We start from the raw sequence: 19651 nt of genomic DNA on the forward strand, positions 1-19651 counted from the left end.
AACAGAATATGTCATAAATGGGGCGGAGACATGGAGGGGGCTATCTGAGGAGCCGGGACCTCTAACCTAGTGGTGCGCGCAAACTGACAATGACGTGTTACTAGGAGAAGCTGGGGGCTATGACTTCTGTGCTAGGAGCAGAGACTGAAGTCTGGAGAGTCAGGGCGACATGTACCTAAACACTATCTAGTATCTGATGTTTAGAGAACATGTTGATATAAACTAAAAGTTATCGGGGTAAAGGCTAACAGACTCTAAGACTGGTGCATGCATTATTCTACAGGTAGTGTGTGTTGAGGAATATTAAATTACCATTAATACAGTATTTCTCTTACATGGAGACGTAAAGGCTAGACGATGACTGAAACTATTGATGCGATTCAGTAGCTTAGGAATGCAGAGAAGGAGGGCTGGACTGATAACTAAAATCATAACATACTCTTGGCAGACTGGCAGGCAGAGCCAGGCCGAGCCGGGCACTGTGAGGCAGGAAGTAAGTGAAGGGTCAGGAATACAGGTGGGGGCTGTATCGCTCCTCAGCGAGGGTTCAGGAGACAGGAGCTGAATCTGATGTCCGGGCCCTTTTGAGGCCTAGAAACGGGGACTTTTCAATGAAATAACGGGCACACTGAGAAACGTGGCAACGTAACCTTACATAGGCCTAATACTCGTAGCTTTCACGAGAACTGGAAACTGGCATACTAGAGATGGACACAACTGTAATTGCGTCTTTAATCGATCATGGGGAATACATATGCATATTAAATCGTGCACATATAACATAAGATGGGGAACACGTAGGGACACAGAACATGGCAAAATTTACTTTTCCACATTCCCTCCTTGTCACTACGTTTCCATCAGGAAACATCAATATTCATGATACCATCTATTATTTCATACAGTATCATTTGCTCGTCTCGAATTTTCTTGGAACTGGATTTAGAACGAGACTTGGGACTAGGAATACAAGAGGTAGCACAAATGCCGCAAATCGCAGGGCCACATTGTATACAGAGGCAGCAACTGAATATGATCGCTACTGCAATACCTAGAAAGGACAATACTTTCCATCCCCAGGCGGAAATTATATTCCAGAACCAACCGGACCATGTCCAGGTGCCTGGATTTTGGTGTAACAGATGGGCAATTTTATGGAGTCTGGTTATAGCTGAATAAACAGACGGCGCGTTATTAGGAATGAAAATGCAGCAACTAGATCCGATGACTCTACATGCCCCGCCTCTATCGGCCAGTATGACGTCAAGGACGAGACGATTCTGGAGCACGACAATTCTCATAAAAGATTGCTCTTCGGTTAAGTTACCTAGAGCAGAGGTAGTCTCAATCACTACTGCTTCAAGTGTTCTGGTTAATCTACGTATCAGTTTACTATTCACGACAGTACCTAAGTAGGGAAAGACACCTTTATTGATGTCTATGTATTGTTCTAGAGCAGTTTCAGTATAATCAACAATCTGGAGGTCTCTCTTGTGTCTAGTATGTACTAGGTGGGAGTTCCTATGATAGTCAGGTGGGGCTAGAAAAACTGGTGGCAGTAGGAAGGCAATGTAACAGGTTCCCTCCCAATCGAGGGGCAGACGAACATATGCGGTCTGACCACAAACAAAATAAGAATGACGTGAAGCTTTGAAAATAGATTTCCCACTGTCACTATACTTGACAATAGTAGTACAATCACTATGTCCTACATGTATGGAACCATTATTTCTGACACATAATTCGCCTTTGACTGGTAGTACTGACATAGCAGGTAAGTCTGGAGAAGAATCAGACTGAACATTCAGGACCATAAAATTCGAAGAATAATTACCCAAATTATAAACTTCATTTTCTAGATCTAACCCTGTTCTGCGGGGAAGACCTTGCTTGTCTGGAAAACATGTACTGTTCAGGAAGGACATATCAGTTGAGGATGACGTTAACGTGGACCATGCTCCACATGAACCGTTATGTGAAAATGGATAAGGAAAGAGTGGCAGAACTCCCTTCGGTGTCTGGAAAGGGGGGAGTCGACCACATACCCAACAATTAGTGGCATTGCTGGTCTGGTGTGAATAATGTAACATGCGGATAAAGGAATTATTTCGCATAGCAAGACGATAAGATAGTTCATGAGGAGGCAGATCACTAAACGTATGCTCTACCGTAGTATTAGAAGACTTATTTACATGAGAAACTGAAAAACATAAATAAAATGCATAACTCGTGCAGGTTATCATAAGGCTGAGATATAGCAGAAAACATAAAATAATAATGCAACTTTTAGAGTTCTCACTAACTCTCTCTCTATGGGGGTCTATTTTATACATGTCAGAAACCGGTCTAACCGTTTCACCTAGGGGAGGACTTAGACAATCAAACTGGCTGACTTATTTTACTAGACCTTAATTTTAACTTATACTCCTGCTGCGGAGTTTTCTCTAACAGGGAGTGTTTCGTATCAATGTCATTTGCGGAACATTCCTTGAGAATAGTACTTTGGCAGTCTTTAAAATCCTCGGGAATGTTCTTGGAAACAGTCTTTAGTCCATAAAACTTCTTTACATGCGACAAATGTACCCAGCCCTTCCTGCCTTCCAGCTTGACGGCAGTACGGGTGGCCAGGAGGACTTGCTTGGGCTCCTTCCAGCGGGGCTCCAGCGGACTTGAACGATCAAAGTTCCTTACAAGAACCAGATTTCCGGGGACGATTTCATGCGGTGCCACCTCGGTATTGTCTGGAAATGCGGCGGCAACCTGTGAACGACAAGAGTGTAGGGCAGACATCAAGGAAGCTAGGTAATCTGTCAGCATATTACTTGAAACATCTGTAATACTTCGAGGTCTAGGTGTACCCCACATATTAGGGGGGCGGCCGAATACGACCTCGTACGGGGACAGACCTGATCTGGAATGTGCAACCATGCGCATATAAAACAGAGCGACTGGCAGAGCAACTAGCCAATCTACACCTTTTTCTTGACAGATCTTAGCAATGCGGATTTTCAGGGTTTGGTTATGTCTCTCTACTAGACCGGCTGCTTCAGGATGGCGTACACAATGGAACTTCCACTGGTACCCTAACAAAAGGGAAACGTGTTTCATCAGTTCAGATGAGAATGGCTGGCCGTTATCAGAATATACGACCCTAGGGAGTCCATAACGGGGGAAGAATTCACGAACCAACTGCTTGGCAGTGGTCGCGGCTGTGTAATCTGGAACTGGATATGCTTCTGTCCACCTGGACAAAGCGCATACAACTACAAGGACATACTTGAAACCTCGACATCGCTCCATCTGAATATAATCCATCTGGAGGACCTCAAAAGGGTGGTCAGGGGGTTGGAATCCACCTTGTTCCACCGGGACACTTTTACCTGTATTAAACTGGCAACATATCATACAGGTACGGACTTTCTGCTTGGCTGCAGCTCGTAAATGTTTGTTAAACCAAATGTTCTGGATACTGTCTAACATAGCTTTTTCTCCTAAATGTGCTGGACTATGTGCGGTATTGATAATGACTTGAACCATTGAGTCGGGGAGAAACCATGTGGCTTTTCCCTTCGTTACCCATCCCTGATCTGTCTGGAACCCTCCTTGTTCGGACCATTTCTTGATTTCATCAGGAGTAGCATGTAACTGGATATCTATGACATCTTGAGTGGGGTCCTTAACTGTCATACTAGTAGTTGGATCTGGAGTATGTGTCTGTGTCGGATTAACTGACATGTCTGGAGACTGTGCTGTAAGCTTGGCTGTGCGATCTGCTAGATCATTACCTTGGGAAACAGTGTCTGTAACTTTTGTATGTGCTTTGCATTTCATGATGGCAATGGATGTCGGTAAATGTATGGCATCTAACAGAGCTTGGATAAGGAGACCATGTTGAATCTTGGTTCCATGAGAAGTCATGAAACCTCTCTCCTGCCAGAGCACCCCAAAGTCGTGTACGACTCCGAATGCGTAGCGTGAATCTGTGTAAACATTGACTTTCAGGTTCTTGGCGTGTATGCAGGCTTGTGTCAGAGCAACTAGCTCTGCTGCTTGAGCAGACAGGGTGTCAATACGGTGTGTTTCTATAACTTCAGTGTCAGTAGTCACTGCATACGCGGCTACTAGTTCTCCTGTACTTGTTCTCATACATGAACCATCCACGTAAAGTGTCAGGTCGGGATCTGGTAATGGAATATCTGTCAGATCTTGTCTTGGCTTAGTCATAGTGTTAACTGCTTCCACACAGTCGTGTGTGGCAGGATTCGAATTAGCTGACGGTAACAGTGTAGCAGGATTTAGAACGTTGCAGCGTCTGATTTCTATGTGTGGCTGGAACAGTGTCAGTTCATAACCTGTTAAACGTGCAATTGTCAAGTGCTGAGTCTGTGTTCGGTTTAAAAGAACTTCCACAGAGTGTGGAACTTGTACTGTCAAGGAATGTCCTAATACTATGGAATCACTTTGTCTGATAGCCAGTGCTGTGGCTGCAACTGACTTGAGGCACGCAGGCAGAGCCTGGGCTACTGGATCTAATGTGCTCGAAAAATAAGCACAGGGCTTGTATTGACCTGCTTGATCTTGTGTAAGAACAGATAATGCTGTACCATCACGTTCTGTAACAAAAAGTGTAAAAGGCTTACTGTAGTTCGGTGTAGCTAGAACAGGAGCTTGGCATAAAGCTTTCTTTAACTCATTGAAACTAAGTGTATGCTCAGATGTCCAAGGGAGGACAGTCGATACGGCTGCCTCCTGTGTCGTTAACTGTATCAGTGGCTTGGCTAGAAATGCATACTGAGGAATCCATTGTCTGCAATAAGAAGTAAGGCCGATAAAAGCACGTACCTCCTTCTGGGTCTTGGGCTGAGGAAGACTCGCTATTAACTGGATACGGTCTGGTGTCAACTGCCTACCCCACTTGGACAGTAAGTGGCCTAAGTAGATCACTTGCTGGACACAGAATTGAAGCTTTGAAGGGGACACCTTGTGCCCCATCTCGGCAAGGAAATACAAGACTGTAAGTGATGCTCGCTCGCAAGCACGTTCAGAACGGGCTGTGATCAGTAGATCATCGACATACTGGAGCAGGGCAGTGTCAGTTGGCATGTGAATGTTGTCTAGTTGTCTCTTAAGTGCTTGACTGTAAATACTAGGACTTTCTGTGAAACCTTGAGGAGCTCGTGTGAATTTATAGCTCCTTCCATTTAAACAAAATCCGAAAAGAAACTGGCTGTCTGGATGAATGGGAACACTGAAAAATGCGTTTTTGAGGTCTATGACTGTGAAAAATGTAGCTTCGGAATCAATGGCTGTCAATAGGGAAAAAATATCTGGAACAACTGGGTACTGGGGAATAATACATTTATTGAGTTCTCGAAGGTCAATCATTAATCGATATACTGGGGGTGCATTTGGATCAGTACGTTTCATGACTGGAATGATCGGAGAATTACATACATTGGAGTCAGTTTCTACAACTACTCCTTGAGCCATGAGCTCGTCAATAATTTTGGATAAGGCTGCTACAGCCTCAGGTGGCAATCTGTACTGTCTGATTCGTGGTAACACTACACCGTGCTTGAGAGTCACACGATGGGGTGTGATTTGCATGAAGCCAACATCAGTTGGACCTTGCGCCCATAGATGCTGCGGAACATTAGACAATCTCGGATCAAAATCTCGTAATACATAGTGACCCTTGAAGTCACGTAAAAACAAACGTATTCCCTCGGGGGAACAACATATAACTGCACCTAATTCTTTCAGTGTCCTAATGCCTAACAGATTTTCTGGACATGACTTCGTAAGTAATAGGTCAGTAGTGCGGGACAATGGACCTACTTCTAGAGTAACTGGCTTAGATATCTCGTTTACAATAGGCTTTCCTGAAAATCCAAGGGAAACATTTCTAGAGCCTGAGAGCGGAGCCCCTGGAACTTCGGCGTGACTTATAGTGGTCCTACTTGCCCCTGTATCAATCAGAAACTTTCTGTCTTTCCCTAGTACTTGACTATGAACATAGGGACCCTCTTGATCTACAGGAATCTCGATGAGAGGCAAGCCTACCTCCCTCTCTAGGCTGTTTCATGAGTACTGTTGGTACTCTGGATACTCTGTCTGAGCATACTGGTACATCTGCTGTGTAACATGCTGTGTTGCAGCAATAGGCTGCGGTGCTGGAACTGTCTGTTGTGCATTCTGTGGCTGAGAAGTCTGTGAAACTTGTTCTTGTCTAGGCGGACGTGGTCTTTCTTTAGTTTTACCAGTGGCTATATTGTGTTTCAGAACTGCACACTCGTTTATAAAATGACCTGGCTGTTTACAATAATTGCATGTCCCTTTAACGGGAGCTGCAGGATGACTGGCTTGATTCGGACCCCTCTTCTGACTGTCTTGAGGAACAGATTGTGCAACTAATACTTTCATTTTCGTGTCTTTCATACGTTTCCTTTCATGATCTTGCTCTTCTCTGATTCTATTCTGGTGATACTGAAGCATCTGTAACATCTGTGACGGGGTACTAGCTTGCCATGTACTTTCGACTTTCAAAACTCGATTCTTAACTTGTGGACTTGAATTCTCGACTAATTTAGTAACAAAAAGATGAGGGTATGACTCGCTACTCGTCTTCAATCCACTGTTTATAATAAAACATTTTTCAAACCTAGAATAAAAATCACTAGTATCTTCGTCTTGTTTCTGTTTACAGGCTGAGATTGCATCCCAGTCTTCCTTTTTAGTGGCTAACAATCTGGGCAAAACTTGTATTAACAGTTCTGGTAATTCTTTACATTTCTCTCCAAGACCGGTACCTGGTACTCGTATCTTATCTTCAGCTTCTAGAACTGCCCAATCGATCTTTTTCTCTCCCACCTCCCAATCCTTTTCCTTGAGTTTCTCATATATGCCCGCAGGCAACAGGACTTTTAACATTTTAATAATATCTGGATACGTATATTCTCCCATACGGAGCATGTCCTTTAATTCTCGGTGGAACCCTGCTGGATCTTTGTCATGACAAGGAATTAATTTCTTCATCTCTAAGAGTTCCATTTTTGTAATCGGGGTGTAAACAAATACTCGTTGCATTTCACCATCTGCTGTCCTGACTGGGTGTACTTCTCGTAACGGATTCTGTCTGTCTATGTAAAACGGTTTACTTTCTGGAGGTGAGACATGAACAAAATGTGGGTTCAAAAACGTACTATATTTATGGCGCTGTTCTAGAATGACACTAATTAAATCGGTACCTAAACCTTTCCATCTATACTGGAGTAACTCGTTCAGGACATCATGTAACGGACCTGGATCAGAATGTTGACCCTCATATAATGTGATGAGGTGCTGAATCATATACATACCCACCAGTCGTTGCTCGGCTGGGGGCAATTTCAGAAACATTTGTGCCACTATTTCGTCTGGAAAAGTGGTAGAATCAGTAATCCATCGGACTGCTGATCGGACTAGTTCTTGTTCATGCATGGTACTTAATTCACTATAACCGATTCGTGATTTCAAAATGTGATCGGTAGCTTGAAATACTTGTTCTAGAGAACCTTGTTCTGGTGCTGGATGATGAAAGACTTTCTTGTGTTCCAGGCGTGAATGTCGGTCGGAAAGTCTAGTTCTACCTACATACGCTATTCTGGCGGTATTCTCGTCCTCTACCTCTTCAGTAGAAGAGTCATTTTCTTTCTCACTTACTTGTGTTTCTTTGCGTTGTTCGTGTAATTTTATTATTTCCTTACGTATTTTCTTGTACATATTCTCTATACTATTGAGTGTCTTGTGCTTACCCTCGGCTATATTATCACTCCACCTTGTCAGAACTTTCATTTCGACCGGATCTTTAGTCGGGGAATCTTGTTCCCGTATTAAACAATTGATCAGAAACTTTAATAACATCAACTGGATCTCAGATTTCCTGAGAGACATGACTTCAGCAATACTTTCTGGATCTTGTCCTGTACGAATGAAACGATACATTCTGTCTAAATCTTCTTTCATGTTCGGTAGGGTGACCAAATACTCGGACACCTGTCTTATACGTATGGAATATAGAACCATACTATCCTCGCCTGGAACTGGATCATAACCGCATTCAGTAAGAGCTCGCCTGATTTCTGCAACGGACTTATATTTGGGCGTACGCTGTAACGCACGTTCATGTAACTCGACTGTTCCTAGACGTCTACTTGGCAGCGGGGTGCCAGGAGGACCTCCTCCTGCGGCCCCTATACTGGAATCATCGACTGATACTCTTCGTGCTGGCAGAGTGACTGATGTGGCGGGGATTTGTACTACGGGCTGGACCGGGGGTACCGTAGCAGGTACTGCAAGAGGTGCCCCGTTGACAGGAGGAGCAGAATTTACATTATTTACAGGAGCTGGTGGAACAGGATTTGCATATTCTGGGACTGTGTCGTCCAAATAGGACGAGAGAAAAATATCAGCTGCGGTCGGTTTGTGACGTAACTTGGTCGGGACTAAAGGTGGCGGAAGATTACTGGATGCTTCCGGGGTTGCTTTTGGCAAGCCCTCGGCAAGAAGAGGGTACATACCCTTAATAAGGGCATTCCTCTGTCTGTCTGACTGTTCGGTTTTAACTCGTTCACCTATTTCGATTAGTTCCTTTTCTTGAACTCTTTCTGAGGATTCTCTACTTAATTCTGACTTTCTGATTTCTTTTTCGGTTCTTTTATGAGATTCTTTGCGCCATAACTCGATGGCATCTTTCTGTGACTGTCTGGCTTTCTTTTTCCATAATGCTTCTTCTACTCGCATGATGCACTCGACATCCCATGTGCCTGATACAGGCCATCTATACTTTTTTTCTAATTCCTTGGTGTACTCTACCCATAAATCTAGATACAATATGGCACTTATGCCATGCTTTTGATACATAAAGTGACCTGGACTGTCCCTAGGCGGGACAGGAACTGCTTCTTCTAACAGACCTTTTCTAGTTCTTAACTGACGTAGTTTGGAAAACAACGGCATGACTGGACTGTAATCTAGACACAATACAATACACAATGAACACGATAATTACACCACTTTCATACCACGACATTAAAATACATGAATGACATTTTAAAATAACAGTTCGAACAGAATACTACCTGGAATACTGAAAACAGAATACAGAATTTCTCGAGGGCAGAACTGACTAGAACAGAGACTAGATGCACTGCTGAAACAGTACGAAACTTACCGGTCTCATAAAGAGACACGTCAGGACCCGCATCCACCGGAGTGGACACTTCGTGTTGGGTCTGTGTACCACCAAACCCCACGGACCAGAGTCAATTAGATTGACCCTGTCTAGATACTACCCCAGCAACGGTACTCACCGGGCAGCAAGAACGGAAGGCCTCGGACTGGACTGCTTCGACGCCGGACGGACACACTTCGGACTTCTGTTACGGGTGGGCCTCCGGATACCTCGGACCTTGGACTCTCGGCTTGGGCTCTGGTCGGGACTCGCCGCGTTCCTCCACCGCCTCGTCTGGATGCTGGACCGCAACCTCCGTCTCCTCCGTGGGCCTGAGGGATACTTGAAGCAGAAATATCTGCACGTGCACGGTATGGTTCCGTCACGGCTGCAGAGGGTCAGGGGGCATACGTGGCTTCACCGGCGCGTGGGGAAAGGGCAGGTCCCTATTCGGGCGCCATTATGTGGTAAATAAATAAATAATACCCTATTTTTGACTGGATTTCACGATAACAGATAGCTCAATAAATAAGAGTCAAGATTCGAGGTAGTAGGAGTTTGCAGGTTTAATACAGCATAAAGGACAGGAACAGGACAACCTGCACAGACAAGATCTGGGATGGCTAGCAACTTTTAATAACAATGCACAAGTATATATACTAAAACAATTGCATTACAGTACATACGATAGGCGGAGCAGTGGGTGTGGTCAATAACAGTCGCGAAAGATAAGGGTGAAAGTAGGTGTAACAAGAGGCGTGAACATAGACATGTGATGTAAACGTAACAGAATATGTCATAAATGGGGCGGAGACATGGAGGGGGCTATCTGAGGAGCCGGGACCTCTAACCTAGTGGTGCGCGCAAACTGACAATGACGTGTTACTAGGAGAAGCTGGGGGCTATGACTTCTGTGCTAGGAGCAGAGACTGAAGTCTGGAGAGTCAGGGCGACATGTACCTAAACACTATCTAGTATCTGATGTTTAGAGAACATGTTGATATAAACTAAAAGTTATCGGGGTAAAGGCTAACAGACTCTAAGACTGGTGCATGCATTATTCTACAGGTAGTGTGTGTTGAGGAATATTAAATTACCATTAATACAGTATTTCTCTTACATGGAGACGTAAAGGCTAGACGATGACTGAAACTATTGATGCGATTCAGTAGCTTAGGAATGCAGAGAAGGAGGGCTGGACTGATAACTAAAATCATAACATACTCTTGGCAGACTGGCAGGCAGAGCCAGGCCGAGCCGGGCACTGTGAGGCAGGAAGTAAGTGAAGGGTCAGGAATACAGGTGGGGGCTGTATCGCTCCTCAGCGAGGGTTCAGGAGACAGGAGCTGAATCTGATGTCCGGGCCCTTTTGAGGCCTAGAAACGGGGACTTTTCAATGAAATAACGGGCACACTGAGAAACGTGGCAACGTAACCTTACATAGGCCTAATACTCGTAGCTTTCACGAGAACTGGAAACTGGCATACTAGAGATGGACACAACTGTAATTGCGTCTTTAATCGATCATGGGGAATACATATGCATATTAAATCTTGCACATATAACATAAGATGGGGAACACGTAGGGACACAGAACATGGCAAAATTTACTTTTCCACAGACGGCCTCACCCATGATACCCTACGGGCTGATAGAATTTCTCTAGAGATATCGTACCCAACACCTTTATGCTTGGTTAACCAATCAATGCATTTATTATGCAGTTGGATCCATGATTCCCCCTGTCCCTCCCTCAATGGTGGTATACCTGCTAGTACCAAGACAAATGGGCAGGCAACCGGAGGTAGATGCAGAGCAGGCCCCTGGTGTTTAAGTGGCCTGCTATGCCCAGACTGCCCCGTACCCCTGTTGTCAACAGGAGTAGGCCCCGACACCGTAGTTGGCTGAGCGGTGCTATTGTTCTGGTTGTCAGTACTAGAATTCACAATAGCTGGTGGTAGTGAATTAATGGGAGTGAGCGGGGGTTTAGATGATAGATTAATTGCTACTTTATTATTCCCCGCATTATTACATATGGGTTGGGTGATTGGTAGTGCAAGGGGCACTTGGGATCCAGAGGTACTGGGGTCCGCGACCGGTTTGGGACTGTAACGCGGGACATCTGGCTTCCCACAGGATAAGGCATTACTAACTAACTCAAGCTCTTTCAATAGTCGGTCACCCCTGATTTGGTCCAGGGTAGCAGTCCCCTTTCTTTTTGCCTCTTCATTTTTTATCACATTTTCTAATTTATCCAATCTTCTAAAAACATTATTAAATTGTTTTGTCATTTGCTTCTCTAAACGGTAAAAATGGTCTCTATAAGATTCCCATTGTGTTTCGATATGGTATTCTTTTCTCCCACTGAGACAGTCTGTGTCCATATCGTATTCTGATTCCCAGTGGGATTACTGATGGTAGCAGTAGAGATGTCATCCGTATCCGCTGAGCCATTATCATCTATACAGATGATATCTTTCCCTGCTGATTTTTGTTTATTCCACAGGCTCTGTGGCGTAGGTTGATTCTTGAGGATTGATGGTTGTTTTCTTTTGTTTGCCCTGGGCTTAGCTGCATCTCTTTTGCGTTTTTCCCCACCCCACTTATTATTAGTATCCAAAGTCCCGATAGCAGTAGCCTCCGCCTGGGAATTGTTTATTATTGCGGGGGGGGGGGGCCTCCACCAGCAAAGTCTCAGGAGGTGTTGGTCCTGAAGCAGGTTCAAAAATTACAACTGTGGGGGATAAGGGAAATCCGGGGCTTGTTTGCGGGGATAATGGCCGTATGGAGGTAATAGAGCAGCTTAGGGACATTCTCCTATCCGTATCAGCAATTTCGTTGGTGACCAAGGTGAGGGCGTTTTCAAGTAATGACTCAAATGTGGGCGGGGGAAAGGGGAAGTCATCCTGAGTAGCTATAGTATCCGTAAACTCCATGGAGTCAAGATTTTAACTCACCACAATAGAGGTAGAAGAGGGGTGGCCCACCCGTCCACTGATGTGTAGTTTTATGTTCATGGTTTTAGAAAAAAACGCGCTGCACAAGGACCTGGAGGTGGCAAGATAACAGCTCGAAAATATTGTTTTATCGCCTAAAAAATATTTTGGTTTTCACTGGCGGGGCTACAGCGCAAGATGGATGTCTTTAGTGATCTGTCCTTTTTTTTTTATTCCCTTCCAAAGTGTTTTTTTTACTGGGTTCAAAGTCTTTGTTGTAGAGTAAAAACAGCTGGACCAGAGTGACTGTGAACCTATTTTCAATTGATAAGTAACCCCTCAAAGAATGGAGCAACTTGCTGCAAAGTCTTAAGAATGCAATCAAATCTGTTCATATAAAGTGATGATTAAGAAGCACAGAAGAAAATAATCCCATGATGTATAAAGAATTATATTAATAATTTATCAAGTTTGATATGATCTATGGCTGTTGGAGGACTTGATACTATCCTAAATAAATGCCTGGATTCATCCTTAAAGGCCTTTTAATAAGCCCACTCCCATACTGCTAGGCTCATGCCAAGGCTCATGCCAAGACGTCCGTGTGTTTCTAGATCTGCTACATTTATCAACCCATCGGTTTACAAAGTCTCTTCCGTAAAGGTTCACTCTGTAGCTTTCGAGGCCTGTCACAAGATCCCTTTCCATTTCTCTCTCTGGTTATGTAGTTTTTGATAGGTTTTAAATGTTTCTTCTATTTAGAAAACAGACTGCACTAAACTTGTTACAGATTTTACTGCCTGTCTTATGAGCGCAACCACATCGCAGGTTTGCAGAATCTGTCCTGCAAAAGTGTTTCCCCTATAGCTGTTAGGACTGCATACACTAAATCTGGATATTGTTTCTCAATTACAGTCTGATCAATAAAAGAATGGTCACTTTTAATCAGTCAAAAGCTTATTACCAAAAGGCACACTGCTTGATTGTAGGAATACTACAGTCTAATTGCTTACGTTTGCAGAACACCTTTGGAACACTTTATATGACACTGCTTCCCAGACTTCATAAAAGTCATCTAAAACGGGCTGAGCTTCTCTGCAAAACCTCTTTAGTTAGTTGATATTTACCTTGTGACTGCCCATATTGTTTCCTGCTTCATTTGTTGGGGCTGGCTATTCTGCTCTATTCATTGCTCACAACCATCAGTAAAGGTCCAGGACTATGTGCTAGGTCGTAAGTCTTCTCTCTGCGTAATGGCATCTTCACTAAATTAAACTAAGCTCATAGCTTCTCTCACCAGAAAAACCATGAGCGTGGTTAAGTGACTGCGCTGTATAAGATCTTAATACTTTAATGTAGTGGTTTTTAACCTGTCGTCCAAGGACCCCAGCGTGCCCGCAAAGCCTACTTAGGGCGTCCGCGATTGTGCTACCAAATTAAATAATATTAAAATGAATACATTAAAATTAATGAAGTACTTACAAATATATAAGCAAAATTGACATTGTGAGAATTTTTTCTACATTTGTGTGAATTAAGAAATATATTTCAATATCTGAGCATTTGTTTGGTGTATATTTGTTTTTGTATATTTGTGTATTGTTTTAAAGTACAAATCATGGAAATGACTTAAGCCGGGAGTCCCCAGTTTACAATAATTAGTCCCTGGGGGTCCTCGGATTCCAGTAATGAGTCAGTCAGGGTCCACAGAAGTCAAAAGGTTAAGAGCCACTGCTTTTGTCCTCTAAAATAACTGTCAGTCAGATGTAAGAGCTTTGTTCTTCTGGGAACTTAAATGCGTAGGGTAGGTATTCTACATGAAAACATTCGCTGTCCGTATTTTTTTCTGTTTTAAAATAGTGCCTTTAAAATTCTTATAATGTGATACTAACGAAAAAAGATTTGTGTTTTATTTCTGGATCCCAAAGGACAGCCAGAGCTGCACTGCATTCATGAATTTAGTGAATATTACCCTAGTGGAAAACTAGAGCCGGTGACGTTTCTAATTCTTCTCCTATATACAAAGGCTTTCGGACAAGTAGAATTCTCGAGGTTACTAACCCTCCTCCTGCTTACACTATATTATCCTCTAAATACTTGTTTCTTCACAGATTGTGGGTAACCTGCTGTATTACCGCTTTATGAACCCAGCTGTTGTTGCCCCCGATGCCTTTGATATCATCGACATGTCAGCTGGAGGAGCTCTGCATCCTGATCACCGCCGAAATTTGGGCTCTATTGCTAAGATCCTGCAACATGCCGTGTCCAACAAGATGTTTGAAGGGGAGAGTTCTCACCTAGGTGTTGTAAATGATTATCTAGCAGAAACTCATTGGAAATTCAGGTTTGTGTCTTTCTTTAACTGCATCTTTGTACTTCATTTACGTTTAATGAGAGGGATCTTACAGTGGGGCGCTTGTGATTTTAAAACCTACAAAAGTTTCTCTGTCTCATTCCTTCTTAATACAGTGACCATTTGACTTCACCAAAGTGGACTTACTCCTTAGATATACACATTTCTAGCCTAAAGAGTTCCCTGTAGTCAACCAAATGGGAGTGGCTTGGACTACATGCTGGTTGGATTATGGTTTTGAAAATTCATCGAGTAATCCAGCTCCTCTGAAGTTGATTTTAAGGGCTTGAGACATTTAACTGCAGGGCTTGCTATATAGGTGGCTTGTTACGATAAGATTCCGATAAAAGAACATGTTATTTAGCTTGTACAAGATTCCACAAAAGTACTCCTTTGACACCAAGGGATTTGGTCCCTGCACAATTTACAATCAAGTCCTGTTAGGGATTAGGTTGTTTTAAAGTCCCGTTTAGCCTCAGAAACATTGAATATTATTATAACTAGTCAAAAAACAACTATCCCCAACCATAGACTGGGACACTGGCAACTCTGTGCATGTTGTTACGAGGCCACGTATAATCCTACATTTCACATTAATGTCAGGAACAGCATGGGATGGCGTGCCGTCAAGATGACACTCTCCGATCCAAACTAGTTCAATCCCTTTTTTTTTCTTCTCAGAGTTTGGGACTTCCATGTAGTTTTTGGGCGGGCATTGACAATAATAATCTTCAAGTCATTGTCATTTCTTGGAAAATAGGGAAAGGTCTCTTTCTTTGTTCAGTGGTTGCGAGCAGAAGTCTGACGTTTTTTACCCAGAACTACTTTTGGAGCAAGTTCATAGTCTGTTGCTTTGTCAATTGGACTTTCAAGTGACTGTGGTGTCTGTGGCAATAGTAGTTGCACATTTTGATTCTTTCGAAACTGAGCTATTTCTTTCAGCAGTCTGATGATTGAGAAGGTGGACACGCACTGTGCATGTGTGGCACTGGGCATTGGAAATCACAGCAGCACACATATTTTCAGTTGAGAAGCTCACAGGGTATGTCTGAGCCTCTGCCATAAAGTATAGGGAGCTTCTCAAGCCATCACAGCAGCTGCTTCAGAGGGTCTTCCTAAGGTTGCATGAGTGGACGGGCTGGTTCCTTGAAGCCATGTAGTGATGTTGTCTATGCAGTAGCCTACAGTGATGCATTGTTCTTTGCCCAATTTAAACCCCAGTCTAAAATGTAATGCCTGTTTCTAAATCCAACTTCCTCTGAAGGTAATCTTGATATGTCATGGTTGGGATATGCATTTTGGTAAATGAAAACATCTGTGGACTAGACACAAGGGAAAGTAGAAAGAGAATTGTGATTCAGTGAACTAGGTAAGACTTACAGACAGCAAGTGACCTGGATAGTGCACTACATGTTTTGGAAGATGTTCTTCCAATTACTGCATCTGAAGAATGCTCTCATTAAGGAGCCATCTTTCACTATGGTTTTACCCCAGTATGACCCTTTAAATTGCTCAGCTCATAGTTGCATGTGTTTTTTGCTGAGGCTTTCAAGACCCAAAGCGGAAATGCTGAAAAGCCTGCTTCTGTAACTGCTATTTCATGGTATCTGCTAAGAATGTTCAGTCCTCCGATGGGTTATCCCTTCTATCTAAGAAATCAGTTGGCGTTGACTGCGTTGTGCAGCTAACACCAAGGAAGGCCTAAAGCAATCTCACTGTACCGCCAGCTAGGCATTTGACTATTATGGATGTGATTGCTAAAATCTTAATATCGTTAAGATTGAGACCTGTAAATGCTTTCATTAATTTGAAGAATTACCAGTATTTTTACCACTGATTCTCTCACATACGCCTCAGTTTACATAACTTGCCTCATGGTGTCGAGACCAGTAACTTAATCTCTGATCATTCAGACCGTTCTCACATTTCCTACACCTGTGCACTCCCTTGCCAGTTCATCTTTTTGGTAGAGCAATGTGGACTGGCACCTGATTCTCTTATCTCATTGACATATAGCACGAGGGTGTGACACCACTTCCTCTTATAGCTTTCAGGTTTTTATTTATTTACTTGATTGAAAAACTTTATTCGATTTCATTGCATGTGAAATCCTAAAAGTACAAGCGCATAAAAAACTTGGATAAATATTTATTTACTTATTTCCCTGGGAGACATTTAAGTTAATCATTTGGTAGAAGTGAGAAGGAGTGAAAGTCTCAGCCACAGGGTGGGTGTTCTAAGCACCTTTTTTGTCCCAAGATGGAGACTCACCTGACCTGGGACCCTTTCCGTGTATGAGTCACCCTTATTATTGCTACACAAGTGGTTGGGGTAACGTGGGTATATCACTCCTATACCCTAGTACTGCATGTCTCAGCTGGATCTAATTGGCGTGGTCCCATGGATGGGTAGGCAAATGCCTTGGAGCCATCCAGCTCCAAATTCTTTCCTGCACCGTTGCATTGTTGATCCAAGGCCAGCTCCCCATCTGAGTTTGGTCATCTTAATCCACTGTTGTGCTCTAAGGTTGAGCCAGACAATCAATTGTCTCCTTAGGAAAGCAGTGCTCTAGGTCCATTGCACCGAGAGGTCGAGCAAGTTTCCTAACTCTTGGTAGAGGTGAAGTGACTGCATCCATTTCCCGGTGGCTCCGGGGACTTGCACATTTCAGCCCAGCCGAGGTCCTCCCATAGAGGGTCTGTCCCACTAGTCTGGCAGTTCCTCCTTCTGATTCCTCTTCCTTCTCTGTGGTTGAGCCAGGCACCTATGATATCAGTGCAAATCAAAAGAAAAACACCCAATTCATTTTCTGCAATTAGAAAGCCAAAACCCAGTGTCTGACACATAATCCATCCTCTTGAATCACAAGAGGGAAAAGGAAAACAGATGCACTGCCACCACAAAGAAAACCTCTTGGGATGCCAGAGCACAGACGTCGTGTTTGGAGGTTGACCCGACACCAGAGGTGCACCAAATCTCAGAGTATGTGATGGTTATCATCCCTTCTGGTCCTTCCACAGGAGGAATAGGTGACATCTCAAGTGTTTTAATTCTGAGAAAGTGGACCTTATAGATTAAGTCCCCTTTAGACCCTTCCCTGGCTAGCACCAAGGCATTCGTCTTACAGGAAGGGGACTCCCCTCGGTGGTGGACAGGATAGACTTGTGTGATCCATCCAAACATATCTAGCTGGGCCAGTAATTTCCCAAACTTTCCAACTCCCTGTGGACCCCTGGTGCTTTTTCCCAGTTACCATTTTTCATTTCTTACTCCTCCTTGTATACCTGGAATACAACACTGAAAAATAGTTGTATGACCCAGTCAGTCTGCATCCAGTCATATGCTGTCATGCAATCAACTCTTGGAAAGTGTTATGTATTGAGAATGCCCTGGAGAATGAAGGCCTCTGTTGCTTTGCTTCAGCTATTCCACATAACCCACCCTTGTTAAGCAAGCACTAGTAATCTAGAGGAACCTTTTACCCAAATCTGCAGTCTTAAAAGGCTTGAATAGCAATGACCAGACCCCGAAAGATGGTTACGCCTTTACCTCCAGTAACACCCGAGTACATTCTGTTATGGCACGGGATGTTTCCTTTTAAAACAAGCCATCTTCATGCTAAATTTTCACGGTCTTGAAAAACGAGGAAAGAAAATGTACCCGTTTGGCAGTGTCTCTCTGAGATTGGGCTGTACTATCAAAGCCAGCTAGTGGAAATCTTATATATTTTTAAATGTATACAAATTCACACATTAACCGTTTTCCATTTTTTTATTAAAAAGAAGGCTCAATTAATGCATCTATAATAGATTCAAATGGATGAAGATAATAGTCAAGTTGATGTCGGGCTTGCCCTTGATGAACCAACTTAGTGTGAATGGAGTTTAAGTTTTGGGCACACTAGTGAAGATGAATGCGGTTGCAATTAAATGCAAAGCTAATATTGGCTTCTGTTGCATGTTGAGGTGTCTGTGCTGTCGAACTATTCTCCAAATGAAGTATCCAAGCCCTAAAATTACATCTATGTTTGGAGTGTTGCTTTTCAATTGAGATCTCTCCTTCAAGAGTAGCGTAACATGTAGGCCTACATTCCAATGGCAAAAAAGGGACTGCAGAGGGAAACCAGTAGTTTGAGAAACCGTTCCTACTAGGAAAACCATCTGAGTGACTTTGTGGTGCAATATTAAACGGGAATACAATTTAAAAGGCCTCCTTTTTAGAGCATTTGGCTTGACATGGGGCTAAATGTTGGTGTTCAAGGAAAATATGCAGAACAGTTGAAGGTGGGATGATCGAAGTGTATTCTATTGGTAGGGGGGTTACGAGGAGTTACAAGGGATGTTTTGCACTTGTGCATAGACTGAAAAAGAATAGCCTGACCACATGTTCTATATTTTTAACCACTATTAAAGTGGCCATGAGCGAATTTCTTGTACTAATTGTACACTACAGAGAGATCAAAAAAGTGAAATAGTGAGTGACCAGTAACCCAAGCCAGAGTCGATGGACCGAATGCCCTTCATTCTACTGGCCGCACATTCTTCACATTCTGGGTATGCAATTAGTGGTTACTGCCTATGGGTAAGCACTAGATTCTACGTAAGCATTAGTGCTAGTTTTGACCTATTTGAGGATGGTGATCCATGTGATGGTGCTTTGTTCAAATAAACTGCAGAGAACGAGTTGAACCAATTATCACATGTGCTCTTCACTTTGATATTGTTCCTTTTTAGAGCATCTAGTTCCTACCATCCTTTTGCCTTTTAAACAATGGTTTTAGCAGAATTTCAATGTGGTTTGTCCTTGTTGTTTATCCAAGACAAACACTAAGTTTGAGATTGGTAATGTTGGTAATTCATGCTTTCGTTGATTCACAGAACAGTGATGTTGATGAAATGATGAGGGACAGCTGTGCATATTGAGAAACAGTTGTCCAGTAAAAACATTCTAAATCCCACCTTTTTAAATGTTCACCTGTTTATAGGAAATTTATCCAGGCGGCATGTTCTGTTCCCGAACCAGAAGATCGCTTCAACGTTGATGAATATTCCGAGATGGTCAATGTAATCAAACCAGTAATCTACATGACCGTTTTGGAGCTCATTAACACTCACAAGGTATGAAACGTGGGCATAGAGAGGAGTTGGCCTA

The 19651-nt window shown here is 43.1% G+C and overlaps 1 protein-coding gene across 2 annotated transcripts in view; it reads left to right on the top strand.

Moving 5' to 3' along the window:
- Positions 1-19651, top strand: part of IQGAP3 (IQ motif containing GTPase activating protein 3) — a 307137-nt gene that overhangs the window by 207959 nt on the left and 79527 nt on the right. For both annotated transcript variants that reach the window (XM_078671026.1, XM_078671027.1), the window contains 2 exons: positions 14259-14491; positions 19485-19617. In XM_078671026.1, coding sequence (XP_078527152.1) covers positions 14259-14491; positions 19485-19617 — 366 coding nt within the window. The remainder of the gene's footprint in view (positions 1-14258; positions 14492-19484; positions 19618-19651) is intronic.

Source organism: Lissotriton helveticus, chromosome 12, assembly GCF_964261635.1.
Source record: "Lissotriton helveticus chromosome 12, aLisHel1.1, whole genome shotgun sequence".
In the NCBI taxonomy this organism is placed as follows: domain Eukaryota; kingdom Metazoa; phylum Chordata; class Amphibia; order Caudata; family Salamandridae; genus Lissotriton; species Lissotriton helveticus.